The sequence below is a fragment of the Callorhinus ursinus genome, unplaced genomic scaffold, assembly GCF_003265705.2.
Source record: "Callorhinus ursinus isolate GAN/ISIS: 27379988/994484 unplaced genomic scaffold, GSC_fseal_2.0 scaffold12, whole genome shotgun sequence".
Taxonomy (NCBI): Eukaryota; Metazoa; Chordata; class Mammalia; order Carnivora; family Otariidae; genus Callorhinus; species Callorhinus ursinus.
In genome coordinates, this window is record NW_027397074.1 from 77,642,072 (window position 1) to 77,656,864 (window position 14,793).

Below are 14,793 nucleotides of genomic sequence, written 5' to 3' on the forward strand. Positions count from 1 at the left end.
GGGAAGCCAGGCAGAGCATGCACTGATCACTTGGTGGGTGGATAATGTCTGTTGCATACACTGGCCTATGGTAAAAGAGTAAACAAAAAAGACCAAGCCATAGATGAAATAAATGTGTATCTCACAATATATAAATATTTATCCAGGAAAAATGAAAGAAATCCAAATTAATAATATTCCTGAAATCAGAACGTCACCAAAAAGGCAAACAACAAAGCCAAGTCTTTGAGTATCTCAAGTTATTTTCCATCCTGTAAATGAAATATAGCTCTTCTTCCTGGTAGCATGGAAAATACTCTAGCAGATGCCCACCCTCATGCCGTGGCCTGCATCACACATAAACTCATACACCATCTGACAACTACTTGAAGGTTTAGGGGAAAAAATGTCCAATTTGGGCTTTTAAGTCCCAAATTTTGGCATTCTTCATCCGCATCTTATTAGAGTCTTCGTTATGTGATCTTAGGCAAATCCCATAGGTAATTTTTGGCCTCAGTTTCCTCACCTTTATTTATTTATTTTTTTTAAAGATTTTATTTATTTGACAGAGAGAGACACAGTTTGAGAGGGAACACAAGCAGGGGGAGTGGGAGAGGGAGAAGCAGGCTTCCCGCTGAGCAAGGAGCCTGACGCAGGGCTCAATCCCAGGACCCTGGGATCATGACCTGAGCCGAAGGCAGACACTTAACGACTGACCCACCCAGGTGCCCCAGTTTCTTCACCTCTAATGTAAGAAGGTAAAACTAGACCAGTGAGTCTCAAAAAAGAGAAGGGAAGGCAAAACCCACAGGAAGACACATGATGGGATGGCATGTGAGATTTATTTTATCATGTTATGTTACTTATGTTCTGTAAAGGGAAGATTTTTTATTAAAAATTGAGATGTAATGCCTTAGCCACGCTCAAAATCTGACCATGGCCAGTGAAGTATTAAGAAGTGCCTCACTGGGATGCCTGGGTGGCTCAGTTGGTTAAACATCCAACTCTTGATTTCAGCTCACGGTTGTAAGATCGAGCCCCATGTCAGGCTCCATGCTGGGTGTGGAGCCTGCTTAAGATTCTCTCTTTCCCTCTGCCCCTCCGCCTGCTCGCGTGCATTTGCGCCTTCTCTCTCTCTCTCAAAAAATAAAGAAAAAGAACGTGACTCACTGGGCTACGCCATCCCCCAAGTCCACACCATTTCCTGTAATGCACTCCAACATGAAAGCTTCTCTCTCTCAACTAGTCTAACTTTCTAAAACAGAGAAAAGATGCGGGCAGTGTCGAAAAGATCGACTGAAATGATGACAAGTCTGAGTAATCTCAAATTAAAACCACTTAAAAAGAGAAATTAAAGAGGAAGGGAGAGGCATACCCAGCTTTCCCAAACCAGTTGCCCATAACAGCAACCACGCAGGGCCAACCAGTGGACTGCAGCAGGCCATTTACAATCCACAGACAGCAGTAGAACCCCTTGTTGTAGAAATGCAGCCATTCTGTGACTGTGCCAAAGACGAACACCTGAGAGACGAAGGGAAGAAAAGGGAACATGTGACATCCACACAGACACCTTTAGGGACTCCCAACTGCCTACCACGCTTACGTTTGTGCGTGAAGAGACACATTCAAAGGTCTAGGTCCTAAGAGACCTGTGCCGACTCTTCAGATGCTCCTGTTCAGAGCAGCACCGAGTGAGTGAGACACCCACCAAACCACCACCACTGACCAGAGACGTCAAACACGATGCTCGTTAATGATTACCCTTGTCTGACTTGTGTCTGAAGCTCTAAGAAGTTCAATCCTCGTTGTTCAACTTCATTAGACAACGCTTTCTGTTTTCTCGTCCCCAGGTGCATGTGTGTGGAGGACTATTATAGGGACTGACTGAGGTCACATATGTGTGGTCAGGGCAGTGCCATGCACACTGTGGGGACCAGGACGCGCCAGCTACGGTCCTTACTGCAACCGTTAAGAGAACCAGTGTAACCTGTGATCTGCACAGTAATTCAGGAGCATTCTCCAAGTCACTGACTTTCTTTTGGCATTTTGCTAAAGTGGATGTTTTATCAGTAGTCAAAGTTTCTTTTGGAATATTATGCATGGGCTAAAAACTAGTATGTACAATACTGTAGGATTCCATTCTGGAAAAAGCACAACTGTAAGGACAGAAAAATGGTCAGTGGTTGCCAGAGGCTGGGGGAGAGGTCGGGGAGAGAGTGGTGGTGACACAACTATGCTCGTTTGTCAAAACTCAGAACTACACACCAAGAAGGGTGAGTTTATGCACATACTTCAATTTTTCAAAAACTGTGAAAAAGCAAAACAAAATGTACACAGGTTTTAAAACAATATGTATATACATGTGGGTCAGCAGGCCATGAATAAGTGAAGTGTGTCAATCTCTCAAACAGCAGATACTGGAAAGCAATAATAAAATTGGGTCTAATCTAACTCCATGCTTTCATTCAACCAACAAAAATTCCTCACTAGGAGCTAGGAAACAAAAAAAAGATGCATCAAACGTGGATCTTGGCCTCTCTGGCACTTCATTAGCCAGGCGTTGTTCACAAGCCTCACACACAGAAACCCATATAACTGTCCCTACGAGCCTGGCAGGAGGTACTCAAACGAGAAGGCTGAAGCACACAGCAATCACACCTGGGAGAGGGCAGATGAGGGACAGACACCCAGGGAGTCCAGGTCTTGGGAAATCTGTGACCTCAACCACCGTGCCACAGACTCCTGGGGAAAGCAAGAATGATACAGAAATCAGTGGACTACCTCGTCGACAACCTCAGTGCCTTCAAAGAAACACAGGAGGGGGAGCACAGAAGAGGAACCGATTACTTTTAAGAATGAATGAGGTCAGTAAAGGAAGACATTGTGAAGGAAGTGCCATTTGGCCAATAACTTGCTGGTGACATTGAGTGAGACTATGGAGAGCTGAAAAGAGCCATTCAAGGCAGGAAGAAGAGCAAGTGCAAACGTAGTGAGGCAGAAAGGCACAGGATACGTAAGGACCATAGAAAATAGTTTGGCCAGAGCCAAGTGGTGAAGTGCAGTGACAGACATGACTGTCAAGACGGGCCATGACCCGGTTCTCAAGAGCACCAAATGCCGTGCTATTTATGCTTGGCTCTTGTGCTCATTTTGGCAGCACGTATACTATTTATGTGTGGCTCTGGTGCCGAGCCATGGAAGGGGCCTGATCCAAATCTCACTTTAAAAAGACTCCCCTGGGGGCACCTGGGTGGCTCAGTCGTTAAGCGTCTGCCTTCAGCTCGGGTCATGATCCCAGGGTCCTGGGACCGAGCCCCGCATCAGGCTCCCTGCTCCGTGGGAAGCCTGCTTCTCCCTCTCCCACTCCCCCTGCTTGTGTTCCCTCTCTCGCTATGTCTCTGTCAAATAAATAAATAAAATCTTTAAAAATAAATAAAAATAAAAAAACCTGAAGATTAATTTTACTTTTCTATTCTACATATAGAAATAGGGGGGGTACTTGGATTCTAAAATACCCAACCAAGATGATGATATTGATGATGATGATGATGATGATGATACCTTTTCAACTTACCACTAGCGCAGAAGAGCACATGCCAAAAGACAGAACCCATCGTAAATTAAGCCGATCTCCAACAATTCCACTGATGAAAAGGCCCTAAAAATAAAGCATTTTATTTTACAGCTCTTAATAACAGCACAGCCTGACAAAAGGAAGATGTTTTGCCAAGCAAGTAGGGAAATAAAACACTAACATGACTCAAAATTAGGCTTCATTCTTATGCCCAGACTAGCTGTCTCCATCAGTTTCACAAACGTTTCATGAAATGACAGTGCACTTCTGCACATTATACTATAAACCAACTCACGCACCAAAATATTGTAATCCAGTGTGAACTTTGATTCTACCAAAAGCAGATCCCCCTCACTGCCTAAAAGGAGACTGGAAAAATAAAAATAAAAACAAAATGGAACAAAACTAGGAATACTAATAAAACAAGCACACAAATATATTTCATTTTCTAGAACAGATCAACTCTTAAAGATCAGTTATCTGCATTCCCAGAGGCTGCTCTTAGCCATCTGCATTCTGAATCAAGATATGTTACAACATGTCCTGCACCACAGAAGCTTCTGGGGCACAGGCACTGCCTGTTTAATCTGACCTTTGGGTTTCATGACCTCACGAGGCGGGGAGAGTCGGGACGCCAAGACAGTAATTAGTTGAGGATAAGTACAAATGTTCTGCCTTCTGCTCTCCTCCCACTAAGTGGCCGGAAATAAAAACCTGGGTCATGGTAGCAAGGCAAACTAAAAAGCCCAGGGCAATACACTTAAGTTTCTTCCATAAATATGTAAAATGAATAAACACCCTGACTGAAAACCTAAATCCAGATACAAGTGTTTCTGATCAACTGACATCTACATGAGAGAAAATTTACATGATGTGTCTCATTATGGTCAACCTGTCACAACCTCAAAAGAGGCACCTGTAAGCTTTCGATTCTGTGCTCTATAGCTGCCACTCACATGTCTTATGCTAAATATAGTAAAGGGTGTGAAGAAAATCTCTCAGTGTTTCAGATTAGGGATTCAATTCATTCTGTGTTGTTCCAAATGCCTGCATGACGCCTGGAAGCTACAGAAGGACATGCAGCTTGATATAAAGAAGTATGATCACTGACGTTTCATGGTACCTTTTATCTCCTAAATCTATTTAATCCTAGGGATAGGTATTATCACAACTCTATAGAAGAGGAAACTAAAGATCAAAAGAAGGTTAAATTCCATTTCAAAAAAGTTTCACACAGCTAGTTGACAGTGGTAGAGCTGGTCTTTGCACTAGACTACACCGCTTCTTAAAATACTCCATAAAAGGCTCAAAGAGAAGCACCCCTGGGAGTGCTCCAGCCAAAGCCGGATGACCCTATACTGGCATTTCATACAGAAAACGCCCAGGGTAGGGAGCATGGCTACATGATCTAAGGCCTGCTCCAATTGTTTCTACAAGTTTCCTCTTTGAAGAAGACATTCCAATAACTGCCCAAATAAATATTCAGAGAGTACTTTAGGACTTTCACCGGGTATTTCACATCACTTGGACATTCGTAATTAAAAGGCTTTTTATGGGGCACCTGGGTGACTCAGTCTGTAAGTGTCTGATTCTTGATTTCGGCTCAGGTCATGGTTTTGGGGTTGTGGGATTGAGCCCCATGTAGCTTGACAGGGAGTCTGCTTGGGATTCTCTCTCTCTCTCTCTCTCTCTCTCCCTCTCTGCCCCTCCCCCTGCTTGCATGTGCACACATGCTCTCACTCAGAGAAGTAAACCTTTAAAGAAAAAAGGCTTTTGTATAACTGTACACATTTTCAAAAGAGGAAATCAGACACTGGGAAGAAAGGAGGACCACGCATGGTGCGTGGGTCCAGTGGCTACCACCACTTCCCACAGCCTTAATTCAGCAACCACCAGACTTGCTCCCTACAACCACAGAGAGATCCCAGCTGCCCCAACCAAGACCACGACCTCAAGACAGGGAACTAGCCCCTGCCCTGCTGGTATGGCTGCCGGGACACCACCATCCCACAGTTCTCCTCCTTGACTGCTCCACCTCAGCCCTGCTCACCCATTCCTCATGTCCCCTGCCTCTAAGTACAGAAAGCCCTATTCCTCTTCTCTATCCTCACCCGTTCCCTTGATGATTTCATCCAAACTTGTAACTGAAAATTATCTAGATGCCAAGGACTCTCAAATTTGTACCACCAGCCTGAACCTCTACCTTGAACTCCAGATTCACATAATCTAGTGTCTATTCTTCATCCTTTGGGCAACAATAGGTATCTCCCACATAACATGTCCAAAAGACATTTCCCCAACAGCCTACCCTCCCCATCGTCTTCCACTCTGTCGTGATATTTCCTCCCTAGAGTCCTTCTCAACACCTCTCTTTCTCTTATATTTCACATTCAACAAAAAAAAGAATTATTGGTTCTACCTTCAAAACACAGTTAAAACCAACTCTTCCAACCTCTGTTACTCCCACCCTGGATCTAAGCCACCATCATCCTTCACCTCAAAATTGGAATAGCCTAACCTGTCTCCTTATTTCTGTCTCTGCCCTTTGGTCTAGTCTCCCAGGGCAGCAAGTGCGCCTGTCCAAACACAGGGCAGATCCTGGTACTCCTCTGTGCAAAACCTTCCAGGGCTCCCATCTCACTCAAGATTAAAGCCAAAGCCCTAAAAGTCTGAGCCCCATACCTTCTCTGGCCTCACTTCCTGTCACTCTGTTCCAGTCAACCTGACCTCACTTACCCACGTCAGGTCTTTGCTCAAATACCCCCCCCCAACCTGAGGTCTTCCCCAGCCATCCTACTTAAATTACAACTCCCACCCACGGCTATTTATTCCCCTTTTCCTGCTTTTTTCTCCACAGCACCTACCCCCTTCAACCATACTCTCTATTTGCTTATGTATAGCACTGTATTACTGTTTGTTTTCCTTAGATCCCACTTCAAGAATGTAAGTTTTACAAAGCTAGGGATTATTCCTGTGTTGCTCACTGATGAACTCCCACAGACCTGGCACGTGCTAGGTGCTCAGTAAATTATTTGTCAAATGGATGAATAAATGAATGGACGGGTGGGTGGGTGGGTGGGTGGGTGGATGGATGGATGGTTGGATGGGACACAGAATATAAACTTCAGCGATGCTGAACTCTCCTCAGTCAGCAAATTCTAGAATTCCTTACAAACTTAATAAGGTTGGGCGTCATTTCCATTTACATCTTTCCTCAACCTAAAACCCCCAAATTCTAAAACTTACCACAGCATAAGAGAAGAGGAAAATAGTATCCAGTGTCCCGAGGAAAAGAGTGGCTTCCTCTGCGCTGGGAAACAAATGGTTGCTGCTCCAAATCTAGAGCAACACAACAAGAACCACGTCAGTCCCCACTGGTACCTGTCAGTCCTTCCTCTTTCTCAAAGCACCTTCATCTACAGCCTCTGCCCACCCTCACAGAATCCTGGGGAGGTTTAATAGAGGAAACCTGCTGAAAGGTCTGCAAGGTCAAAGCTATTTGCGTAACACTGAAATGTTATCTGCTTTTGTCCTTTAACTTTTCCCTTGATGGTGCAAACGCAGTGGGGGGTAAAACTCCTGTGGGTCAGCAGGAGACAAGGCAGTTATACTAAACCATACCATTAACCACTATATCAAAAAAATAATAATAATCGCTATATTTACTGCCACGGTCACAGTTTAAAAAAAAAAAAAGCCAACTTCACTTAAGAACATCCTTGGTGGGGCGCCTGGGTGGCTCAGTTGGTTGGGCGTCTGCCTTCGGCTCAGGTCATGATCCTGGAGTCCCGGGATCGAGTCCCGCATCGGGCTCCCTGCTCGGCGGGGAGTCTGCTTCTCCCTCCGACCCTCTTCCCTCTCGTGCTCTCTATCTCTCATTCTCTCTCTCTCACATAAATAAATAAAATCTTTAAAAAAAAAAAAAAAAAGAACATCCTTGGTACATGCTAAATGCTCGATAAATACTTGTGGAGTAGTGGGGCCCCTGGGTGGCTCGGTCGGTTGAGCGCTGGACTCTTGATGTCAGCTCAGGTCATGATCTCAGGGTCGTGAGATCGAGCCCCACGGGCTCCGTGCTCAGCGCAGAGTCTGCTTGTCGCTCTCCCTCTATTCCACCCCCTCACACATGCTCTCTCTGTCAAATAAATAAAAATCTTAAAAAAAATTTTTTGTTGTTGAGCAGTAAGAAATGTTAATTTTATTAAATCTGGCCCCTGAGTACACTTATTTTTAACACCCTGTATGCCGGAGTGGAGAGTGTGTAGCAGCACTGGGCACAGCAAAGTACTGGGGCTGTGCTGAGGGAAAGCACTTGGCAGCTGTGTGAGGTGCAAGCGAGGAGACTGTTTTTTTACTTGAAAGAATGACTGACAGACAAGCTATAGTTACTCAGATTTGGGTATTTGGCAGATATTTCCTCAAAAAAGAACGATAAAGCCTGTCACTTCAGAATCCATTCAAGGTAAAGACAGACAAATGGATCTTAATGTAAGGGTATAAAAAGTTAATTCATACAGTTTCAGATTCCACATGGCAACTAACCTCTAAGAAACTGCCACTTGTCAAATTCTGGTGTAGTATCAAAGATGAATGCCCACAATTAACTGAAAAGGCTATTAAAATACTTCTCCCCTTCCCACTATGTATCTGTCAAAGGTCAAAATCTCTTCGTATAGTTCAAAGGATCATGTTGCAAGAGACTGAATTCAAAAGCAGACGTGAAAGTCTACTATCTTTTATTAAGCCAGACATGATGAAATCTGCAAAAATGTAAATCAATGCCACTCTCCTCATTAAGTGATTTTGTTTCAAAAAATCATTTTTCATAAAAAGTTATTTATGTTAACACATTATGAGTTTATTTAATTCACTTAAAAATAACTAAAAAACCAATGTATTTTTTAAAGATTTTACTTATTATTTATTTTAGAGGTCGGGGGAGAGGCAGAGGGAGATGGAGAGAGAGAATCTCAAGTAGACTCTGTGCTGAGTATGGAACCTGACGTGGGGCTTGACCCCAAGACCCTGAGATCACAACCTGAGCCAAAATCAAGAGTCAGATGCTTAACCAACTGAGCCACCCAGGCAAGCCTCCCCTTTTTATTATTGAAAACCAATATATTTTTTTTTCAATTTTTAGTTTTAGTTTCTAAAACACTAAGTATCTAAAAATATGAACCCAGGGGCGCCTGGGTGGCTCAGTTGGTTAAGCGACTGCCTTCAGCTCAGGTCATGATCCTGGAGTCCTGGGATCGAGTCCCACGTCGGGCTCCCTGCTCAGCGGGGAGCCTGCTTCTCCCTCTGACCCTCCTCCCTCTCATGTACTCTCTCTCTCTCTCTCTCATTCTCGCTCTCTCAAATAAATAAATCTTTAAAAAAAAATAAAATAAAATAAAAAAATAAAAATAAAAATATGAACCCACATAACCAAAAGCTCTTTGGGATCCTCAGAGCAAAAATTTAGAGAACTACAGGAATAAATGATTTCTGAGATGGGTTGTCACAGAAAAGAAATTCTGACTTTAGAATATTAAGAAGAAAAATCACAATCAGCAAAAAAAAAAATCTTTAAAACAAAGTAAAATTACAAAATATATAAAGTGTGATTCTAAAGGATTGGGACTCACTTCTGTGTGGCTTATGGCACCGGTCTTGCTCCTTTAACACCACCTCACACTGCTGCCATGACAGAGAAGAGCCTACAAAGCTAAGATCCAGCAGTGTGCTAAGCGGGGCCCTAAAGTTCTCCAGTTAGACTTATTTTGCCACATTTTCCCTCAGACTTTGACCCTGATGTTCATCAGGACCCAGGACTAGGCCCTGTTGGGCATACACCAATGTGAGCTAGAGACCACGGCCTCAAGCAACTGCTCGAAGATTCTGGAGTTTTTCTTTATTCTCTCAAGAGGTCACCAAAACTCCCTGCAGGTGTGGCTTTCACAAGAACTGACAGACTTGAAACAGCTTTCTTCTGCTTCACTGCCAGAATTCAGCTGAAATATACGTTTGATGGCTTACTTAACAAATAGAACACAAAACCAAACCAAAAACTAAAAAAAACAAGTAGGACTAACACAAAGATACAGAAAATAGGATAACAGAAAAAGCCTAGAAAAGAAAGTTTACTTCAATCACAGAAGTCAAAATCAAGACACATACTAGTTAGTGAGAAATGGTCCGTGTAAACAGAGTGAATCATCCAATGTTTCATGAAAGTCACTGACAAAATGACTTTACCATGCTGAAACCCCCACACGCTTCAGTGGTTTAAACTGGCCTGCGTGTATGTACAATTATCACGTGAACCCACCGGCCTGTATGAATGTGGGGGTTTCCTGTGTCTGGTGGGGAGGGTTTGCACGAATCTATGAGAACAGCTGCATGCTGAGGCACTTCCTGGAAACACGAAATTGTGTGCTTATACCAACAGTGACAGTGTGGGTTTCCTAAGCGAGAATGTTCAAGTGAGGGCGAGGCATGGTATGGGGACCTACTGACAAGAGCTTCCAGCAGTGGTGAGCAGAGGATGAGCTCATGATGACCTGCGTCCGGGGTCTGTTCTCTGCCTACAGTGAGTGGTATCAGTTGACGTGAGGTTCTTCAGGGGAAGAGTGGCTGTGGATGAGCTTGAGATGGAAAGCTGAGGACACCCTGAATCCCGCTTCCCTCTCCTGGACAGTGGAGGCTCCCCACACTATTCTCATGAAAGGACTGTACTGTCTGGAGAGGTAAGGCTTTTTAATTTAGTGAACAAAATTCTGTTTACAATTTCCCGTCAAGTTGTCTGACTTGTCAAATTTAACCATTACCTCCTTATTATCTCTAAACATAGATATTATGTTATGTTCACTGGCTGTTTTCAATGTTTGTGCAAATCAGCGGGATCCATTATAGATTCTCAAGGAAAAGACACTGTATGTGCTTAATTATTTTTGTAAAGCACCTAAGATAGCTATGCATAAAAATGAAAGCTATCATAAGTAATTTTTGACGATGCTGACACTTAAGAAAGTATTTTTCAGAATAATTCCACATAAACTTCCAGTTCTAAGAACGCTTCCCACTTTGGACAAGAAAGGAGGTCTCAAAGGAAAGCCAGGGTTGACAGTTACAGACCCAGAAGCACAGGAAGAGTGAAAGGCACAGATGGCCCCAGCAGCTCCACTCCCAGCAGTGGGCTTCAGGAAGGAAAAAAAACCAGACCTTAAGGTCTAAAGAAAGGAACGGAAGGTCAGCACTGCTGTCCATGACAGCAGAGACGGAATTACAAACATCTCCAGGATCAGTCGGAACTTGACTTCTATATAACCAATCCATCCAAACTACTTAATCCATAGTTCTGAAAAACCAGAATGGTGAAACCTATTTTAGCAGCAATTAGAGTAAATAAACAGCTAAGCAGAAAAGTTAATGCAAGTCCCATAAGAGCTAATAATGTGACATAGTAACTGGCAGGAAAGAGTTAACACGGCAGACTTGGGGGGAGGAGGAGTTGGTTAGCCTGGTGATGGGTATTAAGGAGGGCACATACTGCATGGAGCACTGGGTGTTATACGAAAACAATGGATCGTGGATCACCACATCAAAAACTAATGATGTGATGTATGGTGACTAACATAACATAATAAAATTTTTAAAAATTCAAAAAAAAAAAAAACAAACAAAAAACACGGCAGGCCTGAGACTATTCTCCTCAAAAGGGCCTACTTGTGGGCGCCTGGGTGGCTCAGTTGTTAAGCGTCTGCCTTTGGCTCAGGTCATGATCCCAGGGTCCTGGGATCAAGCCCCGCATCGGGCTCCCTGCTCGGCGGGAAGCCTGCTTCTCCCTCTCCCACTCCCCCTGCTTGTGTTCCCTCTCTCGCTGTGTCTCTCTCTGTCAAATAAATAAATAAAATCTTAAAAAAAAAAAAAAAAGGGCCTACTTGTGAAGTGAGCCCCTTGGCTGGCATCTGGGAACTGGGATTTTGGGAGGGTTCCCATCCATCCTTGCTAAGAGTGGTTCACTGTACCTAAACTGTTTGTACAAACAATGTGGTTTATGCTGAACCTGCTTTCCTTCTGAGAGTCTAGAATTGTTGTGCATGCCAGGCACAGGGTGCCTACATGACCAATCCCAATAAAAACACTGGGCACTGAGTCTCTAATAACCTTCCCTGGTAGACAAGATTCCACCAGTGTTGTCACAACTTGTTGCTAGAAGAATTACATCCATCCCATGCACTCCACTGAAAAAACACTCTTGGAAACTTGCACCTGGCTTCCTCTAGACCTCAGCCCATTGAGGTTTTCTTTGAATATTCAGCAGGCTGTCATGTAGCGGAAATCGACTACTATGCGTGGCTCAGAAGAAAACCCAAGATCAAAATTAAACAGCAGAATAGTTTTCCCTCAATACAAGAAAGAACTTCCTCAAAGTATTAAAGCAGAAGGTGAGTGAGCATCTTTCAATAATGACAAAGGAAGATTCCATTCTGGCTGAGCGGTCAGAGCACACAACCCCTCTAAGGCCACTCTGTTCTGAAGGTTTATGACAAGTCACTTGATCATTTAGACATACTCACTGTGCACACAACACTAGTCAAGACTCAGTGTGAAATCTAGTCCTCTAGAAATCGAAATCAAAACCTCAATGAGATATCACCTCACGCCAGTCAGAATGGCTAAAATTAACAAGTCAGGAAACGACAGATGTTGGTGAGGATGCAGAGAAAGGGGAACCCTCCTACACTGTTGGTGGGAATGCAAGCTGGTGCAGCCACTCTGGAAAACAGTATGGAGGTTCCTCAAAAAGTTGAAAATAGAGCTACCATATGACCCAGCAATTGCACTACTGAGTATTTACCCCAAAGATACAAATGTAGGGATCCGAAGGGGTACGTGCACCCCAATGTTTATAGCAGCAATGTCCACAATAGCCAAACTGTGGAAAGAGCCAAGATGTTCATCGACAGATGAATGGATAAAGAAGATGTGGTAGATATATACAATGGAATATTATGCAGCCATCAAAAAGAATGAAATTTTGCCATTTGCAACGACATGGATGGAACTGGAGAGTATTATGCTGAGCGAAATAAGTCAATGAGGATTGATATGAAGACATCAATATGATATCAACTGATATGAGGAATTCTTAATCTCAGGAAACAAACTGAGGGTTGCTGGAGTGGTGGGGGGTGACAGACACTGGGGAGGGTATGTGCTATGGTGAGCGCTGTGAAGCGTGCAAGACTGTTGAATCACAGATCTGTACCCCTGAAGCAAATAATACATTCTATGTTTTAACATTCTATGTTAAAAAAAAAAGAAGAAGAAGAAGATAGCAGGAGGGGAAGAATGAAGCGGGGGAAATCAGAGGGGGAGACGAACCATGAGAGACGATGGACTCTGAAAAACAAACTGAGGGTTCCAGAGGGGAGGGGGGTGGGGGGATGGGTTAGCCTGGTGATGGGTATTGAAGAGGGCACGTTCTGCATGGAGCACTGGGTGTTATATGCAAACAATGAATCATGGAACACTACATCAAAAACTAATGAGGTAATGTATGATGATTAACATAACAATAATAAAAAAAAAATCTAGCCCTCTATTCTTAACATCTTTTCTTTTAAAAGTTCCTAATAACTTAGGGCGCCTGGGTGGCTCAGTTGGTTAAGCAACTGCTTTCGGCTCAGGTCATGATCCTGGAGTCTCAGAATCGAGTCCCGCATCAGGCTCCCCGCTCAGCAGGGAGTCTTCTTCTCCCTCTGGCCCTTCCCCCTCTCATGTGCTTTCTCTCTCATTCTCTCTCTCTCAAATAAATAAATAAATAAAATTTAAAAAAATTTAAAAAAAAGTTCCTAATAACTTAAATTCAAGAAAAATTGTACAAGAGGGTTGCCTGGCTGGCTCAATTGGAAGAGCAGGCAACTCTCGATCTCGGAGTCATTAGTCCGAGCCCCATGTTGGGTGTAGAGATTACTAAAAAAACAAAAAACAAAAAACTTTTTTTTAAAAGATTTTTTATTTATTTTTGCGAGGGAGAGCACGTGCGCACACCACAGAGCAAGCTTGAGCAGGAGGGAGGGGCAAAGGGAGAAGCAGACTTCCTGCTGAGCAGGGAGCCCAATGCAGGGCTCAAACCCAGGACCCCGAGATCATGAACTGAGCCACCTAGGCACCCAAAAATAAACTTTAAATAAAGGGGGGTGGGGAAGAAAAATCGTACAAGAGCATCTTCAACAGAACATCAGTTCTGTGAGGACAGGCTCTTTTTTTTCCCTTTTAATCCTTTCTCTAGGTTTTTTTTGGGGGGGTAATCCTCACTGCCTAGAACAGTGTTTATGCAAGACAGACCCTCAATAAGAAATTGACTGAGTAACTTAATCACATTGAGGGGATAGTCCTATAACCTTCAGATCTCTATCAACTTTTAATTGATCCAAATAGGGGAAAAATATTTTAAGAACTCAGACATGCTGGGGCACCTGGGTGGCTCAGCTGGTTAAGCATATGACTTTGGCTCAGGTCATGATCCCAGGGTCCTGGGATCAAGCTCCGGTTGGGCTTCCCACTCAGCGGGGAGTCGGCTTCCCCTCTCTCTCTGCCCCACCCCTCCCCTAGCTTGTCCTCTCTGTCTCTCTCTAAAATAAAAAAAAAAAACTTTAAAAAAAAAAAAAAGACATGCCAAGAATATTAATATGTACGTATAATCCCACATAAGTAGAACTCAAGGAATGTGGTAAAGAATGAGGGGAGTGGACTTGTGTATTGACTAAGGATATTGTAAAGAATAGCATCTCCATTCCAAACTGGGATTCACCTGATCCGTAATGAATTCAAGGAAGTGGAGACATACTCCCTAACTTCTAGACTTTTTTTTTTTAAAGATTTTATTCATTTATTTGAAAGAGAGAATGAGAGAGAGAGAGCATGAGAGAGGGAAGGGTCAGAGGGAGAAGCAGACTCCCCGCTGAGCAGGGAGCCCGATGCAGGACTCGATCCCAGAACTCCGGATCATGACCCGAGTCGAAGGCAGTCGCTTAACCAACTGAGCCACTCAGGTTGCCTGACTTCTAGACTCTTTTTTTTTTTTTTTAAGATTTTATTTATTTATTTATTTGACAGAGAGATAGCGAGAGCAGGAACACAAGCAGGGGGAGTGGGAGAGGAAGAAGCAAACTCTCACTAAGCAAGGAGCCCGCTGCGGGGCTCGATCCCAGGACCCTGGGATCATGACCTGAGCTGAAGGCAGACGCTTA

General features: G+C 43.6%; 1 protein-coding gene across 8 annotated transcripts in view; it reads right to left on the reverse strand.

The window, feature by feature from the left end:
• The window catches only part of SLC37A3 (solute carrier family 37 member 3), a 48,393-nt gene that overhangs the window by 21,636 nt on the left and 11,964 nt on the right, over positions 1–14,793 (reverse strand). For all 8 annotated transcript variants that reach the window (XM_025854741.2, XM_025854739.2, XM_073899275.1 and 5 more), the window contains 3 exons: positions 6,800–6,892; positions 3,554–3,637; positions 1,355–1,500 (listed from right to left, as the gene is read on the reverse strand). In XM_025854741.2, the coding sequence (XP_025710526.1) occupies positions 1,355–1,500; positions 3,554–3,637; positions 6,800–6,892 (323 nt within the window). The remainder of the gene's footprint in view (positions 1–1,354; positions 1,501–3,553; positions 3,638–6,799; positions 6,893–14,793) is intronic.